At 57.1% G+C, this 11418-nt stretch overlaps 1 protein-coding gene across 4 annotated transcripts in view; it reads left to right on the top strand.

Annotated features, from left to right (window-relative positions):
• Positions 1-11418, top strand: part of MFSD3 (major facilitator superfamily domain containing 3) — a 143472-nt gene that overhangs the window by 31000 nt on the left and 101054 nt on the right. For all 4 annotated transcript variants that reach the window (XR_012320205.1, XR_012320206.1, XM_073680121.1 and 1 more), the window contains exon 3: positions 10476-10623. Coding sequence is in view for 2 of the 4 variants with exons in the window: in XM_073680121.1 (XP_073536222.1) it covers positions 10476-10623 (148 nt within the window). In the remaining 2 variants the exon portion in view is untranslated. The remainder of the gene's footprint in view (positions 1-10475; positions 10624-11418) is intronic.

Below are 11418 nucleotides of genomic sequence, written 5' to 3'. Positions count from 1 at the left end.
ACCTCCCCTCCGGCCCCCGTACATTACTGTATAACCTCTGCCTTCCCTCCCCCTGGTATATAACATCCGGCCCCCCTCCCCTGTATATAACCTCCCCTCCGGCCCCCGTACATTACTGTATAACCTCTGCCTCCCCTCCCCCTGGTATATAACATCCGGCCCCCCTCCCCGGTGTATAACCTCCCCTCCGACCCCTGCACATTACTGTATAACCTCTGCCTCCCCTCCCCCTGGTATATAACATCCGGCCCCCCTCCCCGGTGTATAACCTCCCCTCCGGCCCCCGCACATTACTGTATAACCTCTGCCTCCCCTCCCCCTGGTATATAACATCCGGCCCCCCTCCCCTGTGTATAACCTCCCCTCCGGCCCCCGTACATTACTGTATAACCTCTGCCTCCCCTCCCCCTGGTATATAACATCCGGCCCCCCTCCCCGGTGTATAACCTCCCCTCCGGCCCCCGCACATTACTGTATAACCTCTGCCTCCCCGTACCGTGGGACATAACCTCCCCTCCGGCCCCCGCACATTGCTGTATAACCTCTGCCTCCCCTCCCCCTGGTATATAACATCCGGCCCCCCTCCCCGGTGTATAACCTCCCCTCCGACCCCTGCACATTACTGTATAACCTCTGCCTCCCCTCCCCCTGGTATATAACATCCGGCCCCCCTCCCCGGTGTATAACCTCCCCTCCGGCCCCCGTACATTACTGTATAACCTCTGCCTCCCCTCCCCCTGGTATATAACATCCGGCCCCCCTCCCCGGTGTATAACCTCCCCTCCGGCCCCCGCACATTGCTGTATAACCTCTGCCTCCCCTCCCCCTGGTATATAACATCCGGCCCCCCTCCCCGGTGTATAACCTCCCCTCCGGCCCCCGCACATTACTGTATAACCTCTGCCTCCCCTCCCCCTGGTATATAACATCCGGCCCCCCTCCCCGGTGTAAACCCTCCCCTCCGGCCCCTGCACATTGCTGTATAACCTCTGCCTCCCCGTACCCTGGGATATAACATCCGGCCCCCCTCCCCTGTGTATAACCTCCCCTGCGGCCCCCCTCCCCGGTGTAAACCCTCCCCTCCGGCCCCTGCACATTACTGTATAACCTCTGCCTCCCCTCCCCCTGGTATATAACATCCGGCCCCCCTCCCCGGTGTATAACCTCCCCTCCGGCCCCTGCACATTACTGTATAACCTCTGCCTCCCCTCCCCCTGGTATATAACATCCGGCCCCCCTCCCCGGTGTATAACCTCCCCTCCGGCCCCCGTACATTACTGTATAACCTCTGCCTCCCCTCCCCCTGGTATATAACATACGGCCCCCCTCCCCGGTGTATAACCTCCCCTTCGGCCCCTGCACATTACTGTATAACCTCTGCCTCCCCTCCCCCTGGTATATAACATCCGGCCCCCTTCCCCGGTGTATAACCTCCCCTCCGGCCCCTGCACATTACTGTATAACCTCTGCCTCCCCTCCCCCTGGTATATAACATCCGGCCCCCCTCCCCGGGGTATAACCTCCCCTCCGGCCCCTGCACATTACTGTATAACCTCTGCCTCCCCTCCCCCTGGTATATAACATCCGGCCCCCCTCCCCGGTGTATAACCTCCCCTCCGACCCCTGCACATTACTGTATAACCTCTGCCTCCCCTCCCCCTGGTATATAACATCCGGCCCCCCTCCCCGGTGTATAACCTCCCCTCCGGCCCCCGCACATTGCTGTATAACCTCTGCCTCCCCGTACCCTGGGATATAACCTCCCCTCCGGCCCCCGCACATTGCTGTATAACCTCTGCCTCCCCTCCCCCTGGTATATAACATCCGGCCCCCCTCCCCGGTGTATAACCTCCCCTCCGGCCCCCGCACATTACTGTATAACCTCTGCCTCCCCGTCCCCTGGATATAACATCCGGCCCCCCTCCCCGGTGTATAACCTCCCCTCCGGCCCCTGCACATTACTGTATAACCTCTGCCTCCCCTCCCCCTGGTATATAACATCCGGCCCCCCTCCCCGGTGTATAACCTCCCCTCCGGCCCCTGCACATTACTGTATAACCTCTGCCTCCCCTCCCCCTGGTATATAACATCCGGCCCCCCTCCCCGGTGTATAACCTCCCCTCCGGCCCCTGCACATTACTGTATAACCTCTGCCTCCCCTCCCCCTGGTATATAACATCCGGCCCCCCTCCCCGGTGTATAACCTCCCCTCCGGCCCCTGCACATTACTGTATAACCTCTGCCTCCCCTCCCCCTGGGATATAACATCCGACCCCCCTCTCCACAGTGTATAACCTCCCCTCCGGCCCCCGCACATTACTGTATAACCTCTGCCTCCCCTCCCCCTGGTATATAACATCCGGCCCCCCTACCCGGTGTATAACCTCCCCTCCGGCCCCTGCACATTACTGTATAACCTCTGCCTCCCCTCCCCCTGGTATATAACATCCGGCCCCCCTCTCCACAGTGTATAACCTCCCCTCCGGCCCCCGCACATTGCTGTATAACCTCTGCCTCCCCTCCCCCTGGTATATAACATCCGGCCCCCCTCCCCGGTATATAACCTCCCCTCCGGCCCCCGTACATTACTGTATAACCTCTGCCTCCCCTCCCCCTGGTATATAACATCCGGCCCCCCTCCCCGGTGTATAACCTCCCCTCCGGCCCCTGCACATTACTGTATAACCTTTGCCTCCCCTCCCCCTGGTATATAACATCCGGCCCCCTCTCCACAGTGTATAACCTCCCCTCCGGCCCCCGCACATTGCTGTATAACCTCTGCCTCCCCGTACTCTGGGATATAACATCCGGCCCCCCTCCGCTGTGTATAACCTCCCCTCCGGCCCCCGCACATTGCTGTATAACCTCTGCCTCCCCGTACCCTGGAATATAACATCCGGCCCCCCTCCCCGGTGTATAACCTCCCCTCCGGCCCCCGCGCATTGCTGTATAACCTCTGCCTCCCCGCCTCCTGTGTATAACATCCGGCCCCCCTCCCCGGTGTAAACCCTCCCCTCCGGCCCCTGCACATTACTGTATAACCTCTGCCTCCCCTCCCCCTGGTATATAACATCCGGCCCCCCTACCCGGTGTATAACCTCCCCTCCGGCCCCTGCACATTACTGTATAACCTCTGCCTCCCCTCCCCCTGGTATATAACATCCGGCCCCCCTCTCCACAGTGTATAACCTCCCCTCCGGCCCCCGCACATTGCTGTATAACCTCTGCCTCCCCTCCCCCTGGTATATAACATCCGGCCCCCCTCCCCGGTATATAACCTCCCCTCCGGCCCCCGTACATTACTGTATAACCTCTGCCTCCCCTCCCCCTGGTATATAACATCCGGCCCCCCTCCCCGGTGTATAACCTCCCCTCCGGCCCCTGCACATTACTGTATAACCTTTGCCTCCCCTCCCCCTGGTATATAACATCCGGCCCCCTCTCCACAGTGTATAACCTCCCCTCCGGCCCCCGCACATTGCTGTATAACCTCTGCCTCCCCGTACCCTGGGATATAACATCTGGCCACCCTCCCCGGTGTAAACCCTCCCCTCCGGCCCCCGCACATTGCTGTATAACCTCTGCCTCCCCGTCCCCTGGATATAACATCCGGCCCCCCTCCCCGGTGTATAACCTCCCCTCCGGCCCCCGTACATTACTGTATAACCTCTGCCTCCCCTCCCCCTGGTATATAACATCCGGCCCCCCTCCCCGGTGTATAACCTCCCCTCCGGCCCCTGCACATTACTGTATAACCTCTGCCTCCCCTCCCCCTGGGATATAACATCCGGCCCCCCTCCCCGGTGTATAACCTCCCCTCCGGCCCCCGCACATTGCTGTATAACCTCTGCCTCCCCGTCCCCTGGATATAACATCCGGCCCTCCTCCCCGGTGTATAACCTCCCATCTGGCCCCGTACATTGCTGTATAACCTCTGGCCCGCCGCCTCCTGTGTATAACATCCGGCCCCCCTCCTCGGTGTATAACCTCCCCTCTGGCCCCGCACATTGCTGTATAACCTCTGCCTCCCCGTACCCTGGTATATAACATCCGGCCCCCCTCCCCGGTGTATAACCTCCCCTCTGGCCCCCGCACATTCCTGTATAACCTCTGCCTCCCCGTACCCTGGTATATAACATCCGGCCCCCCTCCCCGGTGTATAACCTCCCCTCTGGCCCCCGTACAGTACTGTATAACCTCTGCCTCCCCGTACCCTGGGATATAACATCCGGCCCCCCTCCCCGGTGTAAAACCTCCCCTCAGGCACCCGCACATTGCTGTATAACCTCTGGCCACCCACCCCCTGGTATATAACATCCGGACCCCCTCCCCGATGTATAACCTCCCCTCTGGCCCCGCACATTGCTGTATAACCTCTGGCCCCCCACCCCCTGGTATATAACATCCGGCCCCCTCTCCACGGTGTATAACCTCCCATCTGGCCCCCGCACATTGCTGTATAACCTCTGCCTCCCCGCCTCCTGGTATATAAAATCCGGCCCCCCTCCCCGGTGTATAACCTCCCCTCCAGCCCCCACACATTGCTGTATAACCTCTGGCCCCCTCCCCCCTGGTATATAACATCCGGCCCCCCTCCTCGGTGTATAACCTCCCCTCCGACTCCCGCACATTGCTGTATAACCTCTGGCCCCCCACCCCCTGGTATATAACATCCGGCCCCCTCTCCACGGTGTATAACCTCCCCTCCGGCCCCCGCACATTGCTGTATAACCTCTGCCTCCCCGTACCCTGGGATATAACATCCGGCCCCCCTCCCCGGTGTAAAACCTACCCTAAAGCCCCCGCACATTGCTGTATAACCTCTGGCCCCCCACCCCCTGGTATATAACATCCGGCCCCCTCTCCACGGTGTATAACCTCCCATCTGGCCCCCGCACATTGCTGTATAACCTCTGCCTCCCCGCCTCCTGGTATATAACATCCGGCCCCTCTCCCCGGTGTATAACCTCCCCTCCAGCCCCCGCACATTGCTGTATACCTCTGGCCCCCTGGGATATAACATCCGACCCCCCTCCTCGGTGTATAACCTCCCCTCCGACTCCCGCACATTGCTGTATACCTCTGGCCCCCCGCCCCCTGTGTATAACATCCGGCCCCCCTCATCGGTGTATAACCTCCCCTCTGGCCCCCGCACATTGCTGTATAACCTCTGGCCCCCTGCCCCCTGTGTATAACATCCGGCCCCCCTCCTCGGTGTATAACCTCCCCTCTGGCCCCGCACATTGCTGTATAACCTCTGGCCCACTGCCCCCTGGTATATAACATCCAGCCCCCCTCCTCGGTGTGTAACCTCCCTTCTGGCCCCCGCACATTGCTGTATAACCTCTGGCCCCCTGCCCCCTGTGTATAACATCCGGCCCCCCTCCTCGGTGTATAACCTCCCCTCTGGCCCCGCACATTGCTGTATACCTCTGGCCCCCTGCCCCCTCTGTATAACCCCATCCCATCATGCCGTCTGCATTTACTACCATGTGACATATCGGCCGGTGTTGCAGAGCTCCCTGATACCAGCGCGGTCCTGTAATAGGAGCCACCGGGGTAACAAGTCCGTCCATAACATTTCTTCCCCCATCACCTGTGAGTGATATTACTGAGAAGTGGAAAAATCTGCAGCAAGTGGAGACCCCGTAACGTTAACGAGTGGGGGGCTGAGGAGCAGAGGGCAGAAAAGTCCCCACCGCTCTGCTGACCCCATAACTGCAGAGTCCAGATCCCATCTGGTATCAAACACTGCGCCCCCCACAGATGGAGTGGTGTAAAGCCGCCAGCACTGGACTGTGGAAGAGACGTGCTCTGTGCAGTGACGGATGTGAAGGGGGCACATACTAAAAGACAAAATGACCAAAGATAAATGAATTGTCTAAAATAATAATCAAAGCAAAGTATAAATATTTACCATCACACCCGTCAGAGGTGACATGATTGGGGCTGTATGTGTGTGACCCGTCAGAGGTGACATGATTGGGGCTGTATGTGTGTGACCCGTCAGAGGTGACATGATTGGGGCTGTACTTCTGTGACCCGTCAGAGGTGACATGATTGGGGCTGTACTTGTGTGACTCGTCAGAGGTGACATGATTGGGGCTGTACTTGTGTGACCCGTCAGAGGTGACATGATTGGGGCTGTACTTCTGTGACCCGTCAGAGGTGACATGATTGGGGCTGTACTTGTGTGACTCGTCAGAGGTGACATGATTGGGGCTGTACTTGTGTGACCCGTCAGAGGTGACATGATTGGGGCTGTACGTGTGTGACCCATCAGAGGTGACATGATTGGGGCTGTACGTGTGTGACCCGTCAGAGGTGACATGATTGAGGCTGTATGTGTGTGACCCGTCAGAGGTGACATGATTGGGGCTGTACGTGTGTGACCCGTCAGAGGTGACATGATTGAGGCTGTATGTGTGTGACCCGTCAGAGGTGACATGATTGGGGCTGTACGTGTGTGACTCGTCAGAGGTGACATGATTGGGGCTGTACGTGTGTGACCCGTCAGAGGTGACATGATTGGGGCTGTACTTGTGTGACCCGTCAGAGGTGACATGATTGGGGCTGTACGTGTGTGACCCGTCAGAGGTGACATGATTGGGGCTGTACGTGTGTGACCCGTCAGAGGTGACATGATTGAGGCTGTATGTGTGTGACCCGTCAGAGGTGACATGATTGGGGCTGTACTTGTGTGACCCGTCAGAGGTGACATGGTTGGGGCTGTACTTCTGTGACCCGTCTGAGGTGACATGATTGGGGCTGTACTTGTGTGACCCGTCAGAGGTGACATGATTGAGGCTGTATGTGTGTGACCCGTCAGAGGTGACATGATTGGGGCTGTACGTGTGTGACCCGTCAGAGGTGACATGATTGGGGCTGTATGTGTGTGACTCGTCAGAGGTGACATGATTGGGGCTGTACGTGTGTGACCCGTCAGAGGTGACATGATTGGGGCTGTATGTGTGTGACTCGTCAGAGGTGACATGATTGGGGCTGTACTTGTGTGACCCGTCAGAGGTGACATGATTGGGGCTGTACGTGTGTGACCCATCAGAGGTGACATGATTGGGCTGTACGTGTGTGACCCGTCAGAGGTGACATGATTGAGGCTGTATGTGTGTGACCTGTCAGAGGTGACATGATTGGGGCTGTACGTATGTGACCCGTCAGAGGTGACATGATTGGGGCTGTACGTGTGTGACCCGTCAGAGGTGACATGATTAAGGCTGTATGTGTGTGACCCGTCAGAGGTGACATGATTGGGGCTGTACGTGTGTGACCCATCAGAGGTGACATGATTGGGGCTGTACGTGTGTGACCCGTCAGAGGTGACATGATTGAGGCTGTATGTGTGTGACCCGTCAGAGGTGACATGATTGGGGCTGTACGTGTGTGACCCATCAGAGGTGACATGATTGGGGCTGTACGTGTGTGACCCATCAGAGGTGACATGATTGGGGCTGTACGTGTGTGACCCGCCAGAGGTGACATGATTGGGGCTGTACTTGTGTGACCCGTCAGAGGTGACATGGTTGGGGCTGTACTTCTGTGACCCGTCAGAGGTGACATGATTGGGGCTGTATGTGTGTGACCCGTCAGAGGTGACATGATTGGGGCTGTACGTGTGTGACCCGTCAGAGGTGACATGATTGGGGCTGTACATGTGTGACCCGTCAGAGGTGACATGATTGAGGCTGTATGTGTGTGACCCGTCAGAGGTGACATGATTGGGGCTGTACGTGTGTGACCCATCAGAGGTGACATGATTGGGGCTGTACGTGTGTGACCCGCCAGAGGTGACATGATTGGGGCTGTACTTCTGTGACCCGTCAGAGGTGACATGATTGGGGCTGTAGGTGTGTGACCCGCCAGAGGTGGCATGATTGGGGCTGTACTTCTGTGACCCGTCAGAGGTGACATGATTGGGGCTGTAGGTGTGTGACCCGTCAGAGGTGACATGATTGGGGCTGTATGTGTGTGACCCGCCAGAGGTGACATGATTGGGGCTGTACTTCTGTGACCCGTCAGAGGTGACATGATTGGGGCTGTACTTCTGTGACCCGTCAGAGGTGACATGATTGGGGCTGTAGGTGTGTGACCCGTCAGAGTTGACATGATTGGGGCTGTACGTGTGTGACCCGTCAGGTGACATGATTGGGGTTGTACGTGTGTGACCCGTCAGAGGTGACATGATTGGGGCTGTACGTGTGTGACCCGTCAGAGGTGACATGATTGGGGCTGTACGTGTGTGACCCGTCAGAGGTGACATGGTTGAGGCTGTATGTGTGTGACCCGTCAGAGGTGACATGATTGGGGCTGTACGTGTGTGACCCGTCAGAGGTGGCATGATTGGGGCTGTACGTGTGTGACCCGTCAGAGGTGACATGATTGGGGCTGTACGTGTGTGACCCGTCGGAGGTGACATGATTGGGGCTGTATGTGTGTGACCCGTCAGAGGTGACATGATTGGGGCTGTACGTGTGTGACCCGTCAGAGGTGACATGATTGGGGCTGTACGTGTGTGACCCGTCGTAGGTGACATGATTGGGGCTGTACGTGTGTAACTCGTCAGAGGTGACATGATTGGGGCTGTACGTGTGTGACCCGTCAGAGGTGACATGATTGGGGCTGTACGTGTGTGACCCGTCAGAGGTGACATGATTGGGGCTGTACGTGTGTGACCCGTCGGAGGTGACATGATTGGGGCTGTACATGTGTGACCCGTCAGAGGTGACATGATTGGGGCTGTACGTGTGTGACCCGTCAGAGGTGACATGATTGGGGCTGTACGTGTGTGACCCGTCAGAGGTGACATGATTGGGGCTGTACATGTGTGACCCGTCGGAGGTGACATGATTGGGGCTGTACGTGTGTGACCCGTCAGAGGTGACATGGTTGGGGCTGTATGTGTGTGACCCGTCAGAGGTGACATGATTGGGGCTGTACGTGTGTGACCCGTCAGAGGTGACATGATTGGGGCTGTACGTGTGTGACCCGTCAGAGGTGACATGATTGGGGCTGTACGTGTGTGACCCGTCAGAGGTGACATGATTGGGGCTGTACGTGTGTGACCCGTCAGAGGTGACATGATTGGGGCTGTACGTGTGTGACCCGTCAGAGGTGACATGATTGAGGCTGTACGTGTGTGACCCGTCAGAGGTGACATGATTGGGGCTGTACGTGTGTGACCCGTCGGAGGTGACATGATTGGGGCTATACTTGTGGGACCCGTCGGAGGTGACATGATTGGGGCTGTACTTGTGTGACCCGTCAGAGGTGACATGATTGGGGCTGTACTTGTGTGACCCGTCGGAGGTGACATGATTGGGGCTGTACTTGTGTGACCCGTCAGAGGTGACATGGTTGGGGCTGTATGTTTGTGACCCGTCAGAGGTGACATGATTGGGGCTGTACGTGTGTGACCCGTCGGAGGTGACATGATTGGGGCTGTACTTGTGTGACCCGTCAGAGGTGACATGATTGGGGCTGTACTTGTGTGACCCGTCAGAGGTGACATGATTGGGGCTGTACTTGTGTGACCCGTCAGAGGTGACATGGTTGGGGCTGTATGTTTGTGACCCGTCAGAGGTGACATGGTTGGGGCTGTATGTTTGTGACCCGTCAGAGGTGACATGATTGAGGCTGTATGTGTGTGACCCGTCAGAGGTGACATGATTGGGGCTGTACTTGTGTGACCCCTCAGAGGTGACATGATTGGGGCTGTACGTGTGTGACCCGTCAGAGGTGACATGATTGGGGCTGTACGTGTATGACCCATCAGAGGTGACATGATTGGGGCTGTATGTGTGTGACCCGTCAGAGGTGACATGGTTGGGGCTGTATGTTTGTGACCCGTCAGAGGTGACATGATTGGGGCTGTACTTGTGTGACCCGTCAGAGGTGACATGATTGGGGCTGTACGTGTGTGACCCGTCAGAGGTGACATGATTGGGGCTGTACGTGTATGACCCGTCAGAGGTGACATGATTGGGGCTGTATGTGTGTGACCCGTCAGAGGTGACATGGTTGTGGCTGTACTTGTGTGACCCATCAGAGGTGACATGATTGGGGCTGTACTTGTGTGACCCGTCAGAGGTGACATGATTGGGGCTGTACGTGTATGACCCATCAGAGGTGACATGATTGGGGCTGTACGTGTATGACCCATCAGAGGTGACATGATTGGGGCTGTATGTGTGTGACCCGTCAGAGGTGACATGATTGGGGCTGTACGTGTGTGACCCGTCAGAGGTGACATGATTTGGGCTGTACGTGTATGACCCATCAGAGGTGACATGATTGGGGCTGTATGTGTGTGACCCGTCAGAGGTGACATGGTTGGGGCTGTACTTGTGTGACCCATCAGAGGTGACATGATTGGGGCTGTATGTGTGTGACCCGTCAGAGGTGACATGGTTGGGGTTGTACTTGTGACTCGTCAGCCATGCTGGTTGCTCCTCTTGCAGGTGAGCAGGGCTCCCTCTCCATGGTCCCCCTGTTACTCTTGGATCAGGGCGTCTCTCCGGCTGAGTTGGGAGTTTGGAGCGGGATCCTGTCCTTGGTGTTCTCCATAGCTGGATCTGCTGGCGGCGGCGCCATCCTGAGTAGGGGCAGGTAAGTGGATGAGACCTCCCGCCCTGACCATTACTTATTCAGTGCCTCTGTAGAGCAGATCCAGACGGGTCTATTCCCTGTCCACTGTTATGCACTGACCCCTCTCTGGTGCACGGCATTGATAAAGAATTGTGATTCCAGCTCTGGAGGCAGCAGCAGTATGATACAAGCCAAGATCAGAAAAGCTAAAGATTCTTACTCTTATTCTACATTTATGGCGTCCTGACGATCTGTAGCCACAACGGCGGAGTGACCCCCCAGATGCCCCAGCAGCGTGAAACAGTACAGTGAATTATCACAGGTTGGGGTCTGCGTTGTGGAGTAATCTTTGCCGTGTTGAGACGACTTTGCCGGGTGGAGCAGGTGCGTTTTGTGACGGGGTGTGTGACGGAGCAGGCAGAGACCACAGGCCGATGAACAATTCAACAAGCTTTATTGAGACTGAGAGAGTATGACATCAAGCAAAGATATGGTTCCTTGGAGTCTTCAAGGTGGCCACACAACAAAGGACAAATCCGGGAGTGCCACCCGGTAATCTGATGCCAAGGACAGCGCAACAACCGTCTCAGACTAAGTCCTCAAATCCAGCAGGGTGGGAAGACATCACAATCCCTTGTGGCAATGGATCTCCAATAGTCCAACGGATCTCCAATAGTCCAACGGATCTGCAATAGTCCAACGGATCTGCAATAGTCCATACATGACACCGGGATCTGGCCTCAGCACAGGTCCTAGTCCTTCACACCGAACCAATTAACTGAACATGTGTCTTGGTGTCTTACATCCCCTGGGATC

Source organism: Phyllobates terribilis, unplaced genomic scaffold (assembly GCF_046119375.1).
Source record: "Phyllobates terribilis strain yellow unplaced genomic scaffold, ASM4611937v1 Scaffold_4__5_contigs__length_816908805, whole genome shotgun sequence".
NCBI classification, from domain to species: domain Eukaryota; kingdom Metazoa; phylum Chordata; class Amphibia; order Anura; family Dendrobatidae; genus Phyllobates; species Phyllobates terribilis.
This window is presented reverse-complemented; position numbering and strand designations above follow the sequence as displayed.